The sequence below is a fragment of the Hyla sarda genome, chromosome 10 (assembly GCF_029499605.1).
Source record: "Hyla sarda isolate aHylSar1 chromosome 10, aHylSar1.hap1, whole genome shotgun sequence".
NCBI lineage: Eukaryota > Metazoa > Chordata > Amphibia > Anura > Hylidae > Hyla > Hyla sarda.
The window spans coordinates 82,195,842-82,221,945 of record NC_079198.1 but is presented as its reverse complement, the minus strand read 5'-3'; the positions used below and the strand labels follow the sequence as shown (position 1 = coordinate 82,221,945).

General features: G+C 43.8%; 1 protein-coding gene across 3 annotated transcripts in view; it reads right to left on the bottom strand.

Moving 5' to 3' along the window:
* ALG9 (ALG9 alpha-1,2-mannosyltransferase) overlaps positions 1-26,104 on the bottom strand; it is a 198,041-nt gene that overhangs the window by 36,937 nt on the left and 135,000 nt on the right. For all 3 annotated transcript variants that reach the window (XM_056542769.1, XM_056542767.1, XM_056542768.1), the window contains exon 14: positions 9,760-9,887. In XM_056542769.1, coding sequence (XP_056398744.1) covers positions 9,760-9,887 — 128 coding nt within the window. The remainder of the gene's footprint in view (positions 1-9,759; positions 9,888-26,104) is intronic.

Below are 26,104 nucleotides of genomic sequence, written 5' to 3'. Positions count from 1 at the left end.
TGTGTTTTTGCCATTCTCTTCTAATGTGTATCTATTTTTTGTAATTACTTGTTATGTATTCATATGCAACGGCAATATATAATTGTTTACATATGAATTACATTTGTTAAACTGTGATACATATATTTTTTAACCATGTAATTTTATTGGATATGAAAGGGTTAATCCTGGGGTATATAAACCCTACTAGTATCTGTATTGCTATGCTTGAGAAAGCTGCACTTGCGCAGCGAAACGCATTGCATTCTGTGAAGTAAACCCTCCTGCATCTGACCCGATTGTCTCCTGTGGTCTGGTCAGCGCTGTATTGATCCTACCATTTGCCCCGTGTGAAGCCGCCTTTTGTACTACAACATGAGTTAGGCCTCAAAGCAATTAAGAGATTTCTGGAGGATGGCCAGACTAAATCTGAACAGGTAGACTTTATAACACAGGCAATCCATTTTATTTTAACTCACAATTATTTACAGCAGACTGGTACTGCCATGGGCACCAGGTTCGCACCAAGTTATGCCAATCTCTTTATGGCTACCCTTGACAAAGCGGATTTTTCCGCGAAACGTCGGGGAGGTTCTGAATGAGTTTTAACCAGCGGCAGGTTGAATTATAAGAGGACTGGTAGTTCATGGTTAGGTGTTGCAGATACTAAGCACACCAATTATATACAATAATCAAGTACCATAGCTCCAGTGATACCGGACACAGTAGGGGGTCATAACAATACCCCCTCTGAAGTACAGCACTGCATTGCTGATAATTTTAAAACGTGTGTAGGGGTTATTAGATTTTATACGAATTGAATAAAAGTTGTTTTTTAGGGGAGGGTATCTAGTAAGGGCTTATCCCCGAGAGGGGGCAACCCCTTAAAGGTTGATCTATACACAATTACCCTGAGACCCTCAGGGACTTTTTCTTGTTTGTTTTTCTCAATCTCTTTATGGCATCATGGGAAGAAGATACCATTATTCCCAGATTTGGTGAGAACCTGGTGCTCTGGAGGAGGTATATTGATGACATTTTTAAAGTTTCACATCCACTATCAGTAGTACACATATATATTTTCTGGATTCAGAGATCAGAGCTACACAAGACCGTTTGACATATAATACATTTATAAAACCAACAGCCAAGAATAGCTATATTAATTTTTAAGAGCTGCCACATTTGCTGTTAAAACGTTTCCACCGGACAGTATCGCCGGTTAAAGCACAATTGTAGGTGGCTTGGATGGAGAGCTGAGCTGTTGCACCTCGCAGCACTCCCGCTAGCCCAGCTCCATTTACCCTGTAAAACAATCCTGTGGGCCTCAAACTCCCCCATCAAGTGCAAATCCATGCTGCAGAAGTAGGGGTGAGTCGGCTGGTGCTGCTGGTGGCTGCGTCTGGAGTCGGGAGCTGGCGCGCGACAGGGCAGAGTGTGGAGCTGCCGGGGACCAGACGAAGGATGGAGCCCAGTATCTGCCAGAGGGGAGAAGAGGCAAGGAGCGGTGCCGTGAGCCTGGAGCGGAGGATTAGTGGAAGAGGTCTTTCCCGGTGAAAGGGATCCCAGAAGATAGGCCACCATTGAGCTTGCTTCGTGGGCGGGCCTGGCAGTCTCCATAGATACTTCAGCGCCTGAGGGGAGAGACCTGCTGTGGGGAGCTGCTGCTGTTGCCGTGGTCGGATACAGACCCGGGCTTTCCCTACATAGGCTGCTGGGGTTGTTTGAGCGCCCTGTGGACCCCTGGTGCTGTGCCCCCCCCCCCCCTCCCCTGTCATACCTGAGAGGCATCCTGGTTTTGGAGGCTGCTACAGGGGAACGGAAGAAGCAGCTCCTGTGTACCCTATCCTGTTTGTGGATCCCACGCTGCCTGAGGGCACGCTGAGGGCTGGTGGAGTTCTCCCCCTATGTTTTCCGGTTGCCCGAGCCCAGAGGGGCGCTGTTCACCCCCCGTATGCTTCCTTCCACGCAGAGTCCATTGATCAGAAGTTCACTCAACTGCTGACTGCATTCACCTCCTGTCAAACTATGATTGTGTCCAAGGTGGATGACAGGAATTTGTTACCCTCCGTCATGAGACGGAGGTGGAGCACAGACTATCGACTGTTGAGGACACCCTCCATCCTTTGAATGTGGAAGGCTCGGATCCTGTAGGCTTTCTGGAATTTTGGCTGAAGGCAATCCTACCTGCTGACACCTTCTCCTCATATTTTATGGTGGAGAGAGCACATAGGGTCCCGGGTAGACCCCCTCTGCCGGGAGCGCCTCCCAGACCATTCTTGGCAAAACTGCTTCATTAGCGTGATGGGGACGCTATCCTGAGGGTGGTCCGCATTAAAGGAGAGGTATGCTTCAATGATTTCAGAGTAGCCTTCTATCCAGACTTCTCTGTTGAACTCTGGAAGCAGAGGGTTATGTCAGTGGGTGATTGACTTTCCTGTAGAGACTCTTGTTGCTCCTCTCATTTTAGTTAAATTCGTTAGGCTAGAGGGTTAGGACCTGTCCATTAGATATTACTACTGAGGGACTACTTACAAACGCTTCCCTTTATTCTTTGACTGTTATCAGGGCTCCATAGTGATTTGGCCCTTTTAGCTATCTCAGTTGGGGGTTGGGCTGGGGGGGAGGGAGTGGGATGGTTTAAGCGCTTGAGTTCTTGCTATTGCCCATCTGTTTGAGTTTATGGTCTAGGTCTGCACAAGTTCCCAGTGTTAGAGAGGGTTTTTCAGGGATGCTAAAGTTATTTTCGGCATTTGTTTCTGTGTTGTCTTGGTCTGCTGTTTGTTTGTCTGATGTGTTATGTGTGTGGTTGGTCTTCCCAGAGAGCCCCCCCAGGTAAGAGGTATCAGTCCGGCTGGTTTTTCCTCCTGTTTTTTTTATTTTCTCTTGGGTTTATGGGGTCACTTAATGTAATGAGTTGGAATGTTAGGGGCCTTAATAGGGATCGACCGATATAGTTTTTTTTAGGGCCGATACCGATAATCGGTGCAGGTTAGGGCCGATAGCCGATAACTTATACCGATATTCCGGTATAAGTTATCGGCTATTTAACCCCCTGCGACACCGCTGCAGATCATTGATTTAAAGCGGGCGCTTTAAATCAATGATCTGCAGTGACTTTTGCGGGTCCATAGGCCGCCGCCGCCACCACTCGCTTCTCTCCCCTACCTGCCAGGGTGCTCCGGGCCATCCATCCATCGTTCCTGTAGTGTCCGGGGGCGTTCCGGGTGGAGGGTGGTCCGGTCCGGGCTGTCCTTCTTCTCCGGCGGGCCTCTTCTCCACTCCGGGCAGGCTCCGGCCTAGTACGCTGCATAGATGTCGCTGCGCAGTGACGCCCGTGCGCAGCGACGCACCTGACGTCACGGCGTAGCGGCGTCTATGCAGCGTACTAGGCCGGAGCCTGCCCGGAGTGGAGAAGAAGACCGTGGGAGAAGGACAGCCCGGACCGGACCACCCTCCACCCGGAACGCCCCCGGACACTACATGAAGGTAGGATGGCCTGGACCACCCCCATTACGGGTAAGTTTAATTTTTTTATTCACTCGGAGGGTGGGGGAGGGGCCTGACCGGTATAGCGGTATGGGAAAAAATCCATACCGGTATACCGCCTAGCATCACGGTGGGGGTGCGACGCGGTGCGGTGGGTCGGAGGTGCGGTGCGGCGGGTCGAGGGGGTGGCGGTCGCGGTGCGGTGGGGGCGGTGCGGGGGGCGGGGCATTATCGGCAAGATAATTGCCGATACCGATAATGCCCAAAATCGTGATTATCGGCCGATAATATCGGCCATACCGATAATCGGTCGATCCCTAGGCCTTAACTCCAAGTTCAATGTTTTGCTTATGTCAAAAGTCAGGCCCCGCATGTGATCTATCTACAGGAAACACATCACAGAACAAAAAATCTTGGCTCTTTAGAGGGCTTGGATTGCAAGAGGTTATCATTCCACTTACTCTTCCTCTGCTAGGGAGGTGTATGTACTGGTGTCTAAATCCCTTCCCACAGAAGTTGCACAGGTGTCTTGTGACCAATTTGGTAGGTTTGTGATTGTCCACTGCTCCCGCCATGCTTTTAATTTTCTGCTAGTGTCTGTGTATGTCCTCCCCTCTGTTCCGTGTTGATGTCTTGGAATGCATTACTAAACTAAATTGCTTACATTTCCCTCTCCCTGTTATTATTATAGGTGACTTTAATGCTGTTAAAATGCTGTCTTGTTACCTGGAGTATGGCGTTGTCTCTTACTGAGGTATGGCGCTAGAAGCATCCGTCTGACCCAGTGTTCTTCTATTCAGCGGACCACAAAACCTTCTCCAGAATTGATCTGGCATATGCGATTTTCTGTCCATGGTAAGAGACGTCACATATACCACTAAGGGGATCTCAGACCACTCAGCTCTTATACTTACCTTATCGTTAGGACCTTGTTGTTCTTCTAAACTATGGCGCATGCACTCTGGCTGGTTGCGGGAGGAGGTGGTAGCGGCATCTTTGCTTGAAGCCCACAATTGTTTTTGGGAGCACAATGGGTGTCACCCTGATAAACTGGTGCAGTGGGATGCTTAGAAGGTGCATGTAAGGGGTGCTTTCATGACAGGGGTTGCGGGGCAGAGAACTGTTTATTCTGCTAGGCAGAGGGCATTGCAGGTTTAGATAGGGACTTTGGAGGCAGAGATGGTGAGGGACCTAACCCCTGACATGGAAGGGGAGTGGGCTAAAGCACAGAGGGCTTTATTCATTAGTCAAAAGGAGCGCATTCAAAAGATGTTGGTGGACAGGGAGGCGGCCCTTTTTGAATTGGGAGATAAAAATGGCAAACTGTTGGCATATTTAGCTAGGGAGAGTAGGCCGTTAATATCTATTCCTTGTATCAAGGGGGATACTGGGGTGTTGGAGACAGACCCTTTAGTTATTAATGGTATTTTTCGGGCCTTTTATAGTAGTCTATATGCCTCCCGTTTATCAGCAGTTCCAGAGGGCCTAACTCCATTTCTGCAGGGACTTGCCCTTAAAGCTTTAACCGAGGTACAGGCATCTTCTTTAGATTCCCCCTTTCCCGCTGATGAGGTTTCTCGAGCTATTGCATCACTACAGTCGGGGAAAACACCTGGTTTGGATGGTATGGCTGGGGACTGGTACAGGGTGAATGAGGAGCGACTGGTCCCTCTCTTGCAAAATCTCTTTAGCGGTGCTGCGGAGACTGGGAGGCTTCCGGACTTCATGCGGGAGGCCCTTATAGTAGTTCTTTCCAAGCCAGGAAAGGATCTGATTCTACCGGAGTCGTACCGACCGATTTCTCTCCTCAATATTGATATTAAAGAGTAGCTCCCACCATTTTTTTTCTTCTGTCCCTACCTATTGGTAATCTATCCCTAACCCCTTCCCTGCCTTTAAAAAAATTGTTTAACACTTACAAAGTTGTCATCTTCAGCTCTTCTTGTGTTGCTGGGTTGTCCTCTCCCGGAAGCCAAGTTCCCCAGCAGGCGTGACATCACAGACGCCTGCTGGGCGCGGGACTTCTGCCCTCACTTCATCTATGGGAGCGCGCATCGATGATCAGCGAATCGCACGGCAGGCTACTCCGGGGTCTCCTCATCCCTGTTTAGCAGTGCATGTGCTACCCAGGGAGAGGAGTATAGGAGTAGCCTGCCTTGAAATATGCACCAGCCGAGACCCGGGACTGAGATTTTGCATATAAAGGTTGGTACTTTTTCATTTAAAATAATATAATAATATAACATAATATAGAAAAACCTGCTTCAATGATGTCGGTGGCTGGTGAACTTGTGCCTTCTCTCCCTCATGGGTTGCAGGCAGTTACTTAATTCAAGTACATGCCTGGGGGATTACATGGCACCAAATTTGGACCCTATGCTGGTCTCTACAGCTAATAGATTGCAGTCGTGGAACTCCTTGCCTTTGTCGTTGGTGGGTAGAATTAATATTTTTTTAATTATCTATCTTCCTAAGTTTCTATATGTCTTCCATATGTCCCCTTTGATCCCCCCTAAGCGATTTTTTGTGAAGCTGGGTGGTATCCTGAGATCCTTCTATATGCAAGATAAACCTACAAGACCGGGTCGGGCGCTGCTCCAGACGCCAAAGAAGAGGGGTGGTCTTGCCGCCTGGTGGATCGACCTGGATCTTGAGAATGCAGCTATGGCACTGGCGGGAGCCATTATGGGTTCATATGAGACTCTCACTAACACCCTGTATAGATACACTCCATCTTCTAGGTTACCATCTCCTATTAAAATGGTGGTGGAGGTGTGGGCGGTGGTCTCACGAATTGTGTGAGCATTTTCATGTTCCACGGAGTGCCTATTATCGGTACCTCCAATTGAGACATGCAATTGTGGCGCAATTTGGCTCTCTTTATGTGACTCCAGCTTTTTCCGAAGTGGAGCTACTGTTGGGTACCGACCTCACCAAACCCCTAACACAGGCTTATGAGCTTCTACAGTCGGTGGGTCCCGATCCCTTTGCTTTAGCGTTTGTAAAGTGGGTGGGTGACATCCCGTAATTGACAGAGGACCAATGGGAGGAGGATCTTAAAACAAATGATCCTACTATACTAAGTGCCAGGGATATGCTTATACAGACTAGATTAATACTTCTGATACGGAGGATGTGGGCTCCCTTCTTCATGATGTGTGGAGTTGTCGGTGTGTTGAACCCTTCTGGAAAGCTGTTATGCAGTTCCTGTCTGATCAGTTAAAATTCCCCTATGTGTTTTCCCCGGTAGTTTGTTAGGCTGGGTTCACACTACGGTTTGTAACTACGGTTCCCGTATACGGCTGGGAGGAGGGGTGGGCGGGGCTTAATCGCGGCGCCCGCACTCAGCCGTATTCGGGAACCGTAGTTAATGTATGTCTATGAGCCGAACGGAGTGAACCGCAGCCTCCGGTCGGCTGCTTTTTCGGCCGTATGCGGTTTCCTGACCGCAGGCAAAAACGTGGTCGACCACGTTTTTGCCTGCGGTCAGGAAACCGCATACGGCTCCCGTATACGGCTGAGTGCGGGTGCCGTGATTAAGCCCCGCCCACCCCTCCTTCCAGCCGTATAGGGGAACCGTAGTTCAAATCGTAGTGTGAACCCAGCCTTAGTTGGGAGTCATTAATTACCTGGAACCGGGTTCCCACAGACGCCTGCTGATTTGTTTCCTATTGTTCTGTGCTCGAAAAGTTGTAATCATGGCATGGAAGGACACTAGCATCCCCCCTATTTCTAGTTGGTTTCACATGGTTAACAATACATACCCTGGTATAGATTGTTATATATCAGTAGTGGTTGCCCGAAGAAATTTGATAAAGTGTGGATTCCGTGGCTGATTTTGGTCAGCCCTCAGGAGCACGTTAGTTCTCCACAGTAATACATTTTCTCCTTAAGTTGAGGGGTGAGGTCGGGTGCTTCTCTGGATGTGTGAATGGGGAGTGTCTGGGTGTCTGTATGTTGTGTTACGGTGCAGCCTAGTGCTGGGGCTCACGATTGATCGTTCTTTTATATGCTTGTTATATAAATTTCTCTACATTTCTTTACTGGTCACAATGGCCGGAGGAGCTCTGTACTAGTCCGGTACTGTCTTTGTCTATTGTTGTTATTTGAAAAGGTTTTAAATAAATACTTTAAAAAAAAAAAAAAAAACGCAATTGTACAGAAGATGAAATATTTTTGGAGGAGGCTGAGCAATTAACTACACAGTTCCAAATTAAAGGGTATCCAGATACCATGCTATCCAAGTCATTGGAAAAGTAAACTCATTAGACAGAACATTTTTACTCCTCCAGAAATATACAAAATTCTGAACCTGACTTCTAGATAATTCTGCCTTTTAATAATTCAAACAAAAAGTAGAGCAAATTATTAATAAATACTGGAGTGTGATAAAACAAGATAAAACAATAGGTGAACTACTTCCATGCCATCCACCGATAGTTTACACAAAAGCACCAAACCTAGGTATTACAGTAGCCCCTTCAGTGAAGCCCCCTGCTAAATTCAACAACACACAATCATGGATTAGTATAAAAGGTTTCTTTCATTGTGGATCTTGCAATAATTGTGAATTACTGCAGGTCCAAGGAAAAGTCGGGAAGCGCATTCTCAATCAAATGCTTTTAAATGGCAAATCTAGGATTGTATCACATGTAACACCAAGGGTGTATTATACATTTTAGAATGCAACTGCAATAAGCAATATATATATATATATAGGAAGGACTAAAAGACCACTGAAGGTTAGGGTGGCAGAACACATTAATAACATTAAGAAAGGAGATTTAAACATCCATTATCTATCCACTTCTTAACTGTACATAAAAGAGATCCATTAAGTTTGAAATTTACAGGTTTCCAGGTGATCAAAAAGACTGGAGGGGAGGGAGATACATGATTAAGATATAGAAGGCAGAAAGCAAGAAGATATATGAATTTGATACATTAGAGCCAAAAGGTTTAAATTCCAGTTTCGAATTGTTTGTTTTATCTTAATTTTTACATTTTCTATATATTTATTTACATTTTTTATTTCTATTCTTACATTTATTTTTACATTTTCATTTTTATTTTTAATTATAATTTATATTATTATATTTTATATACAAAATTTGTTATATTATATACTCTGTGCTATTAGAAACATAGAATTACATCCTTTTAATTTGTGAATATTTTTTATTATAATTTTTTTCCCTTCTCTTTTCTATTAATATTATTTGTTTCCATCTGTATGTCAGTGTGAATAGGATCCGAGGGGGATACATCTAATAAGATAACATGGAAGATCTACTCCATGGTTTTCATTCAATGTTAAACTATCCCCACTTGATTGCCAACTAGTCCATTTCATATGTTAGGTATAACTATCATCTAATGAGAAACACATGGAGACCGGCTATTTAAACAGAGCACCATATTCATTCAACATACACACTTATATTTTATCTACTGAAGAAAGGGTCGTATGATTACCTTGAGTACCCTGAAACGAGTCTAGATTAGATCCTGTTTGAATACAGCACTAGACGCACTGTTACCTGCCTTTGTAAACTTGCATCCGCCAATGATTTGCATCTAACAGGTGTAGTGGAAATCTGCTTCAATCCTCTGACGTCACCCGCCACAGGACACGAGAGACATCACACTCCTGCTGGCGTGCCACACACAACACTCATTTCTAGCTGCATTCTTGAGAGATCTCCCAGCTCCAACGTTGAAATGAGCAAGCTTGAGGAAAGAGCCACAGGATATCCATTCAGGTCCGTCACAGTACAGGACCAGCGGCTATACACCGGTGAGACGTATGTATATGTACTGTTAAAAACTACAGCTCATAGCACAAAAAAATAAACCCTAACATAGCTCCATAGGTGAAAAAATAAAAAAAGTTATAGGGGTTAGAACATGGCATTGAACAAACTTCATTTTTCTTTCCATTTTTTATTTTTATATTTTTTTACCTAAAAATTACCGTAGTCTGGTACCATTGGAATCATACTGACCAACAGAATAAAAATAGCATATCAGGTTTTCCAAATTGCAAACCCTGAAAAAAATTGTTGCCCCACAAAATATCATATCATTTCAATTTTGCCTTTCATATATATATTTTTCTGGCTCTGTAATACATTATATGACAAAATAAAGTGGGCCAATAAAAAAGTACAACTTGTATCACAAAAAAAGAAGCCCTAATACAACTTTGTCAGTGGAAAAATAAAAAAGTTATGGAATGTGAGAAGCAAAAAAAAAAAAATCCCTTGGTCAAGAAGGGGTTAGTGGTCTTACCTTGAAACATCCAGAAATGGCTTGTAAGCGATAACCATCCATTCCTCCTTACTTGAGTACCGTGGCTCCCGTGGTGTCTTGGTGGAAGTATCAAAATCAACCAAATAGTGACACTTGGCAATGTCCACCTACAAAAAAAACAGGGATGACCTATATTACACTGATGTTATAAATATTTTTCCATGCCGGTATAACGATTGATCACTATGATTTTGCACTATGTGATCTCTTGGGTGGTTCATATTGCTCAACTTAATTCCTTGTCATTTGATCATATACCTGTACATATATTGTTGGTGTAATATTGATTACATATTAAGATTCTATACTAAAGGATATGCTATCAGTGTGGATCAATATTCAGTTGTGGCAGGCACTGGTACCACAGCTTAGTCTGCTGTGAGCTGCAGTACCAGGCACAGCCACTATATGCAAGCGCTGTGGCTCCTACACTGGATTGATCGTTGGTGGTGGCAGAAAGACAGGCCACCACCGATCCTAAGGATAGGTCATCATTTCCAGAAACCACTTTAGTCTACTTTTGATTGATATGCAAGAACATTCTAATAATACTCAGTGGTAGTTGCTCAATCTTTCCCTGAAGAACACATGAACAGATATGTAAAACAATGATCAGGCACAACAATGTACAATATTTCAGCTTATGTCTGCATTGAAACACAGGTAAAGTGGACCAGATAGAAGGAAAACTTTATACCACCATAGACCTTTCCATCGCAGAGAAAAAGCCTCTTGGCAAAATAGGCTAGATGAATGCAAGCAGGTACAGAGGACATGGGATGGACTTACCAGGGCTCTTGAGCCTCATTGACATCAAAAAGGCTTATATCTGAACACCGGAAAGGCCTATGGAGATACAAAAAAAGGTTTGCCTGGAATCCTGATGACAAGCCCTATTTAGCCATGTACTTATTTACACTCTTCTTCCTGCTAACAGGTCCACTTCACTATTTAAATTTGTGTTACTTATCTTGCTCCACTTTCTTTTTTTTTCCAACTGTATTTTATATTAAAGTTTTACAGTAAGAGAAAGTAAAAATAATTAAATTAAAACAATAACAGTAAAGCACATAAAGTAACAATATCAGCAAGTTAATGAGAACAAAAGAAAGAAAATTACATCTGTACTAGGGCAAAGTTCATAGGTGCCTAAGAGTGAATGAGCACATAAAAGCATTGGCTAGACAACAAGAATGCTAATAGTAAAACTAGAAATAAATTAGGCTAAATAATAAAAAAAAAGAGGACAAGACCAACAACGAGACATGAGGACACACACAAAAGCAAAGGGGGGGAGAGGTAAGGGGAGAAAGGGGATGCTAAATATAATCATTGGTCAAACAGTATCCCAAAGGTCCCAAATAGACATGAACTAATCCACTTTGTTATTCAAAAAGACCGTAAGATACCTGAAAGATCTGATCTCCCAAATATGGGCTAGAAAATCAGAGGATGGAGGAGGAGCCTGAAATTTCCAGAACTTGGCCATTCAAGTCTTCGCTACTAAAAACTTTGAAGGGAGAATGACAGCTGTGGAACCAAACTTAGGGTGCATTCACACCACGTTTGCGAGATACAGCTGCCGAAACCGGCTGGGAAATTTCCAAACTGTATCCAGCTTTGTGACCAGACCGAAAACCTTGGTATGCTATGGTCTTTAGGCTGGCCACAAAACCAGATACAGGGCAAAAATGGGTCAGCGCATTTAACCTGTTAAGGACGCAGGGCGTATGGATACGCCTGTGGGAATTCCGGTCCCCGCCGCTAGCCGGTTAGGGACCGGATCGGGATGCCTGCTGAAATCATTCAGCAGGCACCCGGCACATCGCCCAGCGGGGTCCTGAGACCCTCCCATGTCCGCGATCGGAGAAAATCGCATGTCAATTCAGACATGCGATTTTCTCCAATACCGGGCTGATCGGGTCTCTGGTGACCCGATCGCCCAGAAAATAGGGATGATCGGAGTTGTCAGTGACAGCCCCGATCAGCCTAAAGGGATAGGAGTGAGGTCGCAGTGCTGCGATCTCCTCCTATCCCGTGCCATTAGTCAGAACTGAGTTCTGACCAATGGAAGCGCAGGACAGGGGGTTGCCATGGAAACCCCCCATTCTGCCCACCCCTGGATGTCGGGCAGAACGGGGGGGGAGACGATGGAGTCCTGTACCTGAGGAGAAGATGGAGTCCTGAACCTGAGGAGAAGATGCGTGGGGCCCAGCGATCATCGCAGACATCCAGCAGAGATCACGGCTCAGGTAGGGAATCGTCGGTGGGGGGGAGAAATGAAAGTGAAAGTAATGTGATCTTTACTGTGGCAACCACTAGGAAGGCCGGACTGCAACTCCCAGCATGCCCAGACAGCCAAAGGCTGTCTGGGCATGCTGGGAGTTGTAGTTTTGCAACATCTGGAGGGTCACAGTTTGGTGACCACTGTTACAGTGGTGCCCAAACGGTAGCCCTCCAGATGTTGCCAAACTACAACTCTCAGCATGCTGGGAGTTGTAGATCTGTAACATCTGTCCCTTCAGATTTAGCAATTTTCATGACATTTTTGAAAATTGCTGCTCTACTTTGAAGCCCTCTCATTTTTAAAAAAAGTAAAAATATGTCCATTTTATGATGCCAACATAAAGTGGACATATTGTATTTGTGAATAGAAATAACATGTATTTGGAATATCCATTTTCCTTACAAGCAGAGAGCTTCAAAGTTCGAAAAATGCAAAATTTTCAAAATTTTCATGAAATTTGGGGATTTTTCACCAAGAAAGGATGCAAGTAACGCCGAAAATTTACCACCAAAAACAGTAGAATATGTCCCGAAAAAAAATCTCAGAATCAGAATATTCGGTAAAAGTGTTTTAGAATTATTAACGCTTAAAGTGACGGTGGTCAGAATTGCGAAAAAGGGCTCAGTCCTTAAGGGGTTAAATTAGAGATTCTGCGCTGGTCCGGCTGAGATACGGGAGCACTTGGTTTTGAAATTTCCCAGCCAGATCTCACAGATCTCAGCTCATGCTATTACCACAGGAGGGGGGGTGTTGCTGGTGGATGATGGGGGTGCTACTGCTGGTGTTGCTGGTGGATTATGAGGGGCGCATGATGGGGGAATTATATGTGAGGGGCGGATGATTGGGGCATTATATGTGAGGGGTGGATGCGGCCAAGCCTCACCCAGCCGCTAACTCCAGTGACCCCCAGATAATTTGAGTTTGAGACCCCTGGTTTAGAGTAATTTATAACATAGGATTACTCCCAGCATATAGGATGAACGTATCCATAACCTATAATAGGCCCAACATATACCCAATGTACAAGTGCCTTATGGCTATAATGTGCTGGCAATTTTTTAAATTTTTAACCCTTATTGTTAAAAATGTCTAGCCTACTATACTTATCAATACAAGGGATTAGGGTGGCATTTATCAGGGGTGATGTAGGTGAAGGATTTTTCTACACCTTTAATTTGTGTGGTGGTAATGTGTACGTGCACTACCTAATGTGGGGAATATGTGCTACGGCTACCTAATGTGGGGAATCTATGCTAAGGCTACCTAAAGTGGGGAATCTGTGCTGCGCTACCTAATGTGGGGAAACTGTGCTACATCTACCTAATGTGGGGAGTCTGTGCTGGGCTACCTAATGTGGGGAAACTGTGCTACAACTACCTAATGTAGGTAAACTGTACTACGGCTACCTAATGTGGGGAATCTATGCTATGGCTACTTAATGTGGGGAATTTGTGCTAAGACTACCTAATGTGGGGAATCTATGCTAAGGCTACCTAATGTGGGGAATCTGTGCTGCGCTACCTAATGTGGGGAAACTGTGCTACATCTACCTAATGTAGGTAAACTGTGCTATGGCTACCTAATGTGGGCAATCTATGCTAAGGCTACCTAATATGGGGAAACTGTGCTACGGCTACCTAATGTGGGAAAACTGTGCTACGGCTACCTAATGTGGGGAATATGTGCTACGGCTACCTAATGTGGGGAATCTGTGCTAAGGCTACCTAATGTGGGGAATCTGTGCTCAGGCTACCTAATGTGGGGAAACTGTGCTACATCTACCTAATGTGGGGAGTCTGTGCTGGGCTACCTAATGTGGGGAAACTGTGCTACAACTACCTAATGTAGGTAAACTGTACTACGGCTACCTAATGTGGGGAATTTGTGCTAAGGCCACCTAATGTTGGGAAACTGTGCTACGGCTACCTAATGTGGGGAATCTGTGCTACGGCTACCTAATGTGGGGAAACTGTGCTATGGCTACCTAATGTGGGGAAACTGTGCTATGGCTACCTAATGTGGGGAAACCGTTACCTTCCTAATGTGGGGAAACTGCTACCTACCTAATGCTTCCCCCCAGCAGTAGCACCCCATCATCCGTCAGCTCATGCTATTACCACAGGGGGGGGGTAGGGGGAATGGGGGGGTTGCTGACGGATTATGAGGGTGCTACTGCTGTTGTTGCTGGTGGATTATGAGGGGCACATGATGGGGGCATTATATGTGAGGGGCGGATGATGGGGGCATTATATGTGAGGGGCGGATGCGGCCAAGCCTCACCCAGCCGCTACCTCCAGTGGCCCCCAGATCATTTGAGTTTGAGACCCCTGGTTTAGAGTAATTTATAACATGGGATTACTCCCAGCATATAGGATGAACATATCCATAACCTATAATAGGCCCAACATATACCCAATGTACAAGTGCCTTATGGCTATAATGTGCTGGCAATTTTTTTTTACATTTTTAACCCTTATTGTTAAAAATGTCTAGCCTACTATACTTTTCAATACAAGGGATTAGGGTGGAATTTTCAGGGGTGATGTAGGTGAAGGATTTTTCTACACCTTTAATTTGTGTGGTGGTAATGTGTACGTGCAACAAATTTATTAAATGGTCACATTGCATGTGATAAATATGGTGCTAGAACATTTATTTAATTACACTTCAGTACACCACTTTATAGTATAGTTTTTCCTCTGACTTTTCCTAGGACTTTCAAATCCGTTGCACCAATATGTGTGACTTTTTATAAATGTTTTCCACAGCCAGTTTTGTAATCCAGGTCTAGGATGGTATAGATTTGAAACAAATCGTCCGACTTCACATATAATAAATCCATTACCACTGACTAGACCAGACTAGAGCATAGCTACACTGTTTTCTAAAAAGCAAAAGTTGCAATGAAAAGTCTCGAACTAGCAACTGCAACAAATCAACACCACAAAAACAGGGTAAAAACATGTTTTAGAATCGGAGTCAATGGACAACACAATGGCCTCTATTGGCATGGCAGCCAAATGAAACCTGGTTGTGAAAGCAGCTGTGAAAGGTAAAAAGCATGTGTTGAAAAGAAGGAAAACAAAGAACTTGGACAATTAGTTACCTTCTCTGAAAGTTTCCAAAAATAAATAAATAAATAAACTTTTTTTTTTTTTTAAGACGACATTTTAGACAGCTAGACCTATTTTGATTGGAAAATAGCTAGCACTGAAAACAAGTTGGAAAATCTCATTTTGATATCGCTTTAATAAAATAAATGAAAAATGAATGGTAGCGATTCTATAGCGACAGAAGTGTAAGACTTTCTCAGCTTCACTTCTTGCTTATTGGTTACTGACCTAAGCAACAATAAATATATAAAATATTTAAAAAAATATATAATAATTCAACATGATTGTGTATATGTACAAACACCTGCAGAGTAAAATTAATTTATCACCTACATTTTGTTTTCTTATCTGCTTCTTTTGTACATTATTTGGACAGCCACAAGGACAAATGAATCAATCATCTGAAACTGAATCATGGATGCGTGTTCAAGACATGTTTTGTGACCTGTGCAGAGGTCATTGTGCAAAGAGGAGAAGAAGAGCTGTGACCATCACCTATTGTGAATGACCTAACCCGTCTTATCTATCTAATGGTGTCACACCTTTCTTTGTATTCCTGTCTGTAATGATAAGGAGAAGATAGTTGAAAAGGCTTAGTGGTGAGAGTGAAAACGGCAAGATTGCAGAATTATATTAATTAAGATTTCTTAACATAATTTAACCCCTTAAGGACCAGGCCATTTTACACCTTAGGATCAGAGCGTTTTTTGAACATCTGACCACTGTCACTTTAAACATTAATAACTCTGGAATGCTTTTAGTTATCATTCTGATTCCGAGATTGTTTTTTCGTGACATATTCTACTTTAACATGGTGGTAAATTTTTGTGGTAACTTGCATCCTTTCTTGGTGAAAAATCCCAAAATTTGATGAAAAAATTGAAAATTTAGCTTTTTTCTAACTTTGAAGCTCTCTGCTTGTAAGGAAAATGGATATTCCGAATACATTTTTTTTTATTCACATTTCCAATATGTCTACTTTATGTTTGCATCATAAAATTGACAAGTTTTTACTTTTGGAAGACACCAGAGGGCTTCAAATTTCAGCAGCAATTTTCCAATTTTTCACAAAATTTTCAAACTCACTATTTCTCAGGGACCAGTTCAGGTTTGAAGTGGATTTGAAGGGTCTTCATATTAGAAATACCCCATAAAAGACCCCATTATAAAAACTGCAACCCCCAAAGTATTCAAAATGGCATTCAGTCAGCGTTTTAACCCTTTAGGTGTTTCACAGGAATAGCAGCAAAGTGAAAGAGAAAATTCACAATCTTCATTTTTTACACTTGCATGTTCTTGTAGACCCAATTTTAGAATTTTTACAAGGGGTAAAAGGAGAAAATTTATACTTGTATTTGTAGTGCAATTTCTCTCGAGTAAGCACATACCTCATATGTCTATGTAAAGTGTTCGGCGGGCGCAGTAGAGGGCTCAGAAGCGAAGGAGCGACAAGGGGATTTTGGAGAGTATGTTTTTCTGAAATGGTTTTTGGGGGGCATGTTGCATTTAGGAAGCCCCTATGGTGCCAGAACAGCAAAAACACAAAATACATGGCATACCATTTTGGAAACTAGACCCCTTGAGGAACGTAACAAGGAATTAAGTGAGCCTTAATACCCCACAGGTGTTTCACGACTTCTGCATATGTAAAAAAAAAAATAAAATTAACAAAAATTCACTAAAATGTGTTTCCCCCCAAATTTCAAATTTTTGCAAGGGTTAATAGCTGAAAATACCCCCCATAATTTGTAACCCCATCTCTTCTGAGTATGGAAGTACCCCATAAGTTGACCTGAAACGCACTGCGGGTGAACTACAATGCTCAGAAGAGAAGGAGTCATATTTGGCTTTTTGAGAGCAAATTTTGGTCGGGGGGGGGCATGTAGCATTTAGGAAGCCCCTATGGTGCCAGAACAGCAAAAAAAAAAAACACATGGCATACCATTTTGGAAACTAGACCCCTTGAGGAACGTAACAAGGAATAAAGTGAGCCTTAATACCCCACAGGGGTTTCACGACTTTAACATATGTAAAAAAAACAAAACAAAAAAAATCACAAAAATGTGTTTCCACCCAAATTTCACATTTTTGCAAGGGTTAATAGCAGAAAATACCCCCCAAAATTTGTAACCCCATTTCTTCTGAGTATGGAAATACCCCATGTGTGGACGTCAAGTGCCCTGCGGTTGAACTACAATGCTCAGAAGAGGAGGAGCGCCATTGAGCTTTTGAAAAGTGAATTTGTTTGGAATGGTAGTCAGGGCCATGTGCGTTTACAAAGCCCCCCCGTGGTGCCAGAACAGTGGACCCCTCCATGTGACCCCATTTTGGAAACTACACCCCTCACAGAATTTAATAAGGGGTGCAGTGAGTATTTACACCCCACTGGCATTTGACAGATCTTTGGAACAGTGGGCTGAGCAAATGAAAAATTACATTTTTCATTTTCACGGACCACTGTTCCAAAAATCTGTCAAATGCCAGTGGGGTGTAAATGCTCACTGTACCCCTTATTACATTACATGAGTGGTGTAGTTTCCAAAATAGGGTCATATGTTGGGGGGTTCATTGTTCTGGCGCTATGGGGGCTTTGTAAACACACGTGGCCTTCAATTCCGGACACATTTTCTCTTCAAAATCCCAATGGCGCTCCCTCTCTTCTGAGCATTGTAGTTCGCCCGCCAAGCACTTTACATCCACGTATGGGGTATTTTCTTACTCAGAAGAAATGGGGTTACAAATTTTGTGTGACTTTTTTCCTATTTTCCCTTGTGAAAATGAAAAATTTAGGGTAACCAGCATTTTAGTGAAAAAAAAAAGAACTTTTCCCATCCAACTTTAACGAAAATTTGTCAAACACCTGTGGGGTGTTAAGGCTCACTATACCCCTTGTTACATTCCGTGAGGGGTGTCATTTCCAAAATGGGGTCACATGTCGGTATTTTTTTTTTCCCCGTTTATGTCAGAACCGCTGTAAAATTAGCCACCCCTGTGCAAATCACCAATTTAGGCTTCAAATGTACATAGTGCGCTCTCACTCCTGAGCCTTGTTATGCGCACGCAGATCATTTTATGCCCACATCTGGGGTATTTCCGTACTCAGGAGAAATTGCGTTACAAATTTTGGGGGTCTTTTTTTCCTTTTACCTCTTGTGAAAATAAAAAGTTAAGGGCAACACCAGCATGTTAGTGTTAAAAATGTTTTTTTTTTTACACTAACAGGCTGGTGTGGACCCCAACTTTTCCTTTTCATAAGGGGTAAAAGGAGAAAAAGCCCCCCAAATTTTGTAGTGTAATTTCTCCCGAGTACGGAAATACCCCATATGTGGCCCTAAACTGTTTCCTTGAAATACGACAGGGCTCTGAAGTGAGAGAGCGCCATGCGCATTTGAGGACTAAATTAGGGATTGCATAGGGGTGGACATAGGGGTATTCTATGCCAGTGATTACCAAAAAGGGTGTCTCCAGTTGTTGCTAAACTCCCAGCATGCCTGAACAGTCAGTGGCTGTCCGGAAATGCTGGGAGTTGTTGTTTTGCAACAGCTGGAGGCTCCGTTTTGGAAACACTGCCGTACAATACGTTTTTAATTTTTATTGGGGGGGACAGTGTAAGGGGGTGTATATGTAGTGTTTTACCCTTTATTATGTGTTAGTGTAGTGTAGTGTTTTTAGGGTACATTCGCACTGGCGGAGGACAGCGAGTTCCCTGAGTTTGCGCTGCAGCGAAAAATTTGCCGCAGCTCATACTTGAAGCAGAAAACTTACTGTAAGCCTGCCCGTGTGAATGTACCCTGTACGTTCACATGTGGGGGGGGGGGGGGGGGGGGGGGGCAAACCTCCAGCTGTTTCAAAACTACAACTCCCAGAATGTACTGATAGACCATGCAGGCTGGGAGTTGTACTTTTACAACAGCTGGAGGCACACTGGTTGGAAAACCTTCAGTTAGGTTCTGTTATCTAACTCAATATTTTCCAACCAGTGTGCCTCCAGCTGTTGCAAAACTACAACTCCCAGCATGTACTGATCACCGAAGGGCATGCTGGGAGATGTAGTTATGCAACAGCTGGAGGGATCGCAACTACAACTCCCAGAATGCTGGGATTTGCAGTTTTGCAATATCTGGAGAGCTACAGTATAGAGACCACTGCAAACTGTGGCCCTCAAGATGCTACAAAACTACAAATCCCAGCTTGCCCAGACAGCAAACAGTTGTGTGGGCATACTAGGAGTTGTAGTTTTGCAAGATCTGGAGGGCTATAGTTCAGAGACTACCATATAGTGGTCTCAAACTGTAGCCCTCCAGCTGTTGCAAAACTACAACTCCCAGCATGCCCAAACAGCTGTCTGGGCATGCTGGGAGTTGTAGTTTTGCAACATCTGGAGTGCTACAGTATAGAGATAACTATATAGTGGTCTCGGACTGCAGCCCTCCAGATGTTGCTAGGCAACTTGCCGGCTTCCGTCGGATCCAGGGAGCCTGCTGCACGACATCGCCGCCCGCCGATCTCCGACGCCGATCGTCGCCCGCAGCCTCCGCAGATGGTTAAGTGGACTCCGGCGCGGGCCTCAGTCGTTTCCCCGTCCTGCCCCGCCTATTGTGTGTGGGCAGGACGGGGAAAATGAAAGTTAACCCCCCCGCCCATGATCTGCTATTGGTGGTCGAGTCTAGACCACCAATAGCAGGGATAAGAGGGGTGGCACCCCTGCCACCTCACTCCTATTTCTTTAGGAGGGCTGTGGGTGTCTTAGACATCCGCGATCCCCCTTATATTCCGGGTCAACATAGACCCGTAATGACCCGGAATCGCGAATATCGCAAGTGTGAATTCACTTGCGCTTTGCACCGATCGCCGACATGGGGGGGTCTGATGACGCACCTGGGGTCAGCAGACACCCCGGTCCGGTCCCCGCCCGGCGCGGCGGGGACCAAAATTCCCACGGACGTATGAGTACGTGCCTGGTCCTTAAGTACCAGGGTGCAGGGACGTACTCATACGTGCCTGGTCCTTAAGAGGTTAAGCAACAGATCATTGTATGATAACACATTCCCATTAAATGGGTACTCCGCTGCTCAGCGTTTGGAACAAACTATTCCGAATGCTGGAGCCGGGAGCTCGTGGCGTCATAGCCTCGTCCCCTCATGACGTCACGCCCTGCCCCCTCAATGCAAGTCCATAGACTTGCATTGAGGGGACGGGGCGTGACGGCATGAGGGGGTGGGGCGTGACGGCATGAGGGGGCGGAGCTATGACATCACGAGCTCCCGACACCAGCGTTCGGAACAGTATGTTCCAGATGCTGAGCAGCGGAGTACCCTTTTAAGTGTAAGGGTCATACAGGATAATAGAACATAGCAGGAGGGAAACACGTAAATAGTCCATTCACAAAGTCACATGTGACGATCACTAGTGTAATAGTAAAACAAAATATTTTCTTATTGCATAATAAAATATGGAGTGAGGTATATACTTTCCAGTGGAACAGGTGATGGCTGTATCGCCAACACTTGCAGCCTGACAGAAACAGCTGTTGCTTATTCCACAATATATACACCTCACCTTACATTTAAATATGAGTCAGTAAAGGAAATAAGTAGTTTATTACAATTTTAAGGGTAAATGCTGCAAACATATCATTCCTTGATGATGATTTATAAGACATTAATATCAATTTAGACAATAATGTTGTTCCACTGTCATCATAAATCCTAGGAAACAAGGATCTGTCGTGTGAGTCTCTAAGGAACAGAACAAATGATCACAGGTTCCTAGGGTTAATCAGAACCTCTCCTACAGACGATGAGTATGATGTCTATAAACCTGAGGAAAATAACTAGAAGATGCAAGAACAAATTATCCCTGTAATGAAGCGTGGCGGATTTAAATGCTCTCTCGCCATTTCGGTCTTCAGGTTGGTTTTCCAGACAAATGTGCACGAGGGAAAAATAGTCAAAGCTCATCCACCGAACATCACTCTCAATCAGCGGGAGGCAGAACGTCAGCTCTTCCTTGATAACATATTATTTGTTGATTTTGGCTTGTGGTATAAAGATAAAGACAGGTCTGTCATCTTCAAGATGTATGAGCTCTTACTGTCAGGACTTCAGTGCACCATATAAATTATCAGATGCCATGAGGCAGAACAGTCTGGCTTGAAGAAGGCACAGAAGAAGAAAAAACAAAACAAACATATAAAAAAAAATACTGAAGAAAAAAAAATCAGGAGAAGCTTCAATTTGTGTCAAATATAATGCACTGGACCTCATTGATCAATATTGGAAAGCCGAGAAACTGGCCTTGTTGCCCATTGTAAGTGCGGCTATAGGGTACGTTCACACGTACAGGATCTGCAGCATATTTTTGCTGTATATTTCTTGCAGCTGATTTTGCTACCCATTGAAGTTAACCTCTTAAGGACGCAGGGCGTACCTGTACGCCCTGCCCCCGGTCCCGGGGTTTAAAACGGGGTCACACCGGGTCAGTCCCGGCTACTATTCATAGCCGGGACCCTGGGCTAATAGCGCGCAGCACCGATCGCCGCGCTGAAAATTAAAGTAAGCGCTTCCCGGCAGCTCAGTCGGGCTGATCGGGACTATAGCGATAAAATCGCGATGTCCCGATCAGCTAGGACACGAGTGGAGTTCCCCTTACCTTGCTCCGTCACGTCCGATCGGCGTTTGATTGCTCCAAGCCTGAGCTACAGATCCTATCTCACAGATCCATGCAAAGCTATGGCTTTGCAGGGATCAGGGTAAAAGATCAGTGTGTGCGGTGTTATAGGTCCCTATGGGAGCTATAACACTGCAAAAAAAAAGTGGAAAAAAAAGTGAATAAAGATCATTTAACCCCTTCCCTAATAAAAGTTTTAATCACCCCACTTTTCACATAAAAAAGAAAATGTGCAAATAAAAACAAACATATGTGGTATCACCGCGTGAGTAAATGTCCGAACTATAAAAATATATCGTTAATTAAACCGCACGGTCAATGGCGTACGTACCGATTCCAAAGTCCAAAATAACGTATTTTTGTCACTTTTTATATCATAAAAAAATGAATAAAAAGCGATCAAAAAGTCAGATCAATGCAAAAATCATACAATAAAAACTTCAGAACACGGTGCAAAAAATGAGTCCTCATACTGGCCTGTACGCGGAAAAATAAAAAAAGTTATAGGGGTCAGAAGATGACAATTTTAAAAGTATAAATTTTCCTGCATGTAGTTATGATTTTTTTCAGAAGTGCGACAAAATCAAACCTATATAAGTAGGGTATCATTTTAACCATATGAACCTACAGAATAATGATAAGGTGTCATTTTTACCAAAAAATTCACTGCGTAGAAACGGAAGCCCCCAAATTTACAAAATTAAATTTTTTTTTCAATTTTGTCGCACAATAAATTTTTTTCCGTTTTGCCGTGGATTTTTTGGTAAAATGACTAATGTCACTGCAAAGTAGAATTGGTGGCGCAAAAAATAAGCCATCATGTGGAATATTATGTGCAAAATTGAAAGCGTTATGATTTTTAGAAGGTGATGAGGAAAAAATGAAAATGCAAAAACGGAAAAACGATGAGTCCTTAAGGGGTTAATGGCTAGCAAAATCAGCTGCACAAAAGATGGCGAAAAAATATGCAGCAGATCCTGTACATGTGAACATTCCCCTAATGTTTCAAGCATAGCTCTAGTCGGTTGCTATGCCAACAAAGCTAGTTATTCTTCATGGTTCTTATTAATAGGGCCCAATGTGAATAAAATTCTTCAATCTAACGCAGACAGTCCAGGAGGCATCTTCAAAGTACAATTTACACATAGCCAAAAACTGATTTCAGGGCATTCTGCAAGTTTCAAACCCACAGCATGGCTTAGTCACCTCGGACTTCACCCTTTACATAGCAGTACTCACTTACTAGGACTTGTTCACACTTGCAAATTACACAGTTTTCCTTTACATCAATGGTCATCTGTGTAATACAGAACAGGTCCTCTAGAGCAAGATGCTCTTTGTAAATACCCTTAACACTAGTCAAGAGAAAAGGATTCCCCTCTATTAAAGGGGTTCTCCGCTGTGGAGAATTCCTACTTGTTAGTAAGGTTTCCTGACAAGAAGCTGACTGCAAAGTGTCCCTACTGGGATCCCCAAGTATCAGCTGTAATCTGGGAGAAAAGGGCTGGTGGTAAGGGCTCATTCACACTAAGGAATTTCCGAGCTGAGAAATTTGGCTCAGAAATTCCAGTGCAGCACGCTCCCATTGTTTTTAAGGTAGGGTCTAACGTAGCATATACGCTGTGTATTTGAGGCTACATATTTATGTGCTCGCAAAGTCTAATAATAAACACCCATACACTAGCATTTGCTAGCACTGAAATATGCAGCGTAAAATACGCAGCATATATGCTACATGTGACCCTACCCTAATGGGATTCTGCGGCACCGTGCACACTGCAGAATTCCTGCAGCAAAAAATTCAGCCACGGAAATTTTAATACTGGGCTGTTTTATCCGTCAATTGGAAATTTCAATAAAGAACTTTTCTGGTCAAGACACATTAAAGGGATAAGATGCCTGATTGCGGGGGTCCCGCCGCTAGGGACCCCTGTGATCTTCCATGCCGCACCCCGTTAGAATCAGCGCCCGGAGTGTGCTCGCCCCCTCCCATAGGCTTGCATTGAGGGGGCGGTACGTGACGTCACACGGGGCGGAGCCGTGAAATCACAACGCTCCGTCCCCGTGATCGCTAGTAATCAGACCCGGAGCGAACATGCTCCGGGGGCTGATTCTAACGGGGTGTGGCGTGGAAGATCACGGGGGTCCCCAGCGGCAGGACCCCCGCGATCAGGCATCTTATCCCCTATCCTTTGGAAAACCCTTTGGAAAACCCCTTTAACGCCTTTTCCGTGTATCATACATGTTCGGCAATATAGGGTTTTATTTTCTGCGTTGTATCTCCAAAATACATTAACTTAACAATAACTGCAAAGAACATAGAGGGAGATTTATCAAAACCTGTCCAGAGGAAAAGTTGCTGAGTTGCCCATAGCAACCAATCAGATCGCTTCTTCCATTTTGAAAAGGCCTCTGAAAAATGAAAGACGCGATCTGCTATGGGCAACTCAGCAACTTTTCATCTGGACAGGTTTTGATAAATCTCCCCCATGGTTTATACAGTACGCCGCATGATAGCTGTTACAGTTCATACATTTCCCAATTTTATTGTTTCTACTATCAATGCTTGTATAGGGCTCCTTAGTTGTATTTTTTTTTTGTTTGTATAAAACCAAACTGTACATTGTGGACTTCCACAAGGGGAAAAAAACTTTCTACCCATTTACACGGCGGAATTTCTGAGCGGGATCTGACAAAAAAAATTCAGCTCGGAAATTCCTGTGCAGAGTTCCATTGTTTTCAATAAGACGCTGCTGCACCACATGTACAGCAGAATTTCCATGGTAAAAAAAACACACCTGAATATAAAAACACCTGTGTATAAGCCACTTAAAAGGGTACTCCACTGGAAAACATTTTCTTTTAAATCAATAGGTTCCAGAGAGTTAAACAGATTTGTAAATTACTTATTTTAAAAAATCCCAATTCTTCCAGTACTTATCAGCTGCTGTATAATACACAGGAAGTTCTTTTCTTTTTAAATTTTCTTTCTGCCTGACCACAAGTGCTCTCTGCTGACACATCTGTCAATTTTAGGAACTGTCCAGAATAGGAGCAAATCTCCATAGGAAACCTCTCTTGCTCTGGACAGTTCCTGACATAGACAGAGGTGTCGGCAGAGAGCACTTGTGGTCAGGCAGAAAGTAAATTCAAAAAGAAAATAGCTTCCTGTGGAGCATACAGCAGCTGATAAATACTGGAAGGATTGGGAATGTTTAATAGCGGTAATTTACAAATCTGTTTAACTTTCTGGCACCAGTTGATTTAAAAGAAAATGGTATCTAGTGGAGTACCCCTTTAAGGGTGCATTCCCACACGGCGTATACGCAGCGTATTTCACGCTGTGGAAAATTTACGGCAGCAGCGGGAAATACGCTGCGTATTCCTTGCTCACTATACACACAGGGCTTTCCGGCGGCAGCCCTATGCGTGTAGTGAGTTTTAGAGGCGGGGCCGTGTGCCGGCGTGTCTGTGACACACGGCTCCGCCTCCAAAACTCACTGCACACATAGGGCTGACGCCGGAACGCCCTGTGTGTATAGTGAGCAAGGAATACCGCTGCTGCCGTAAATTTTGCGCAGCGTGAAATATGCTGCGTATACGCCGTGTGGGGACGCACCCTAAATGTTAGCCTTTTCTAGCTTATTTTATTTCCTGCCACTACAAACCTGGTAAACCTTCAAGGATATGAACATTGGCAGAAACCATACAGCATCCGCTCCAGGCAGAAATAATCTGCAAGATTCATGAAACACAGGGCACGGATGTGCTTCATATCTAAGCAATCTCATGATCAAAAGCTCTGCTCGACTATACTGTAGACCAGTGTATCCCAAGCAGGGTGTCTCCAGCTGTTGCAAAGCCACAACTCCCAGCATGCCACACGGCTGTAGACATTTGTGAGCACACCGCGAGGAACAAAGGCTGCTACTAAAGAGTTAAATTAAAGGAAGCTTCTGGGGAGAGACAGAGCGCCAGTCATAACGGGTACAACAAAATAATTGGCATGCTGGTAGATGGAAAACAACAGATAACTTGCGGGTAAAGAGAATCACCAAGATAGAAGAATTTATAATCCATGAGGGTCCAGAGGAAATAGTTTAGCCTCTTAAAATCTCATTGGGCAAACCCTGGCACAACATGCCATAATGTGATGTATATTGAATATAAAACAAATGTGTTTAACACTAAACCAAGATACGTTATCAACTGCAGGGGGTCTGAGTTTATTTTATTGTAGAATCTATCACAAAAT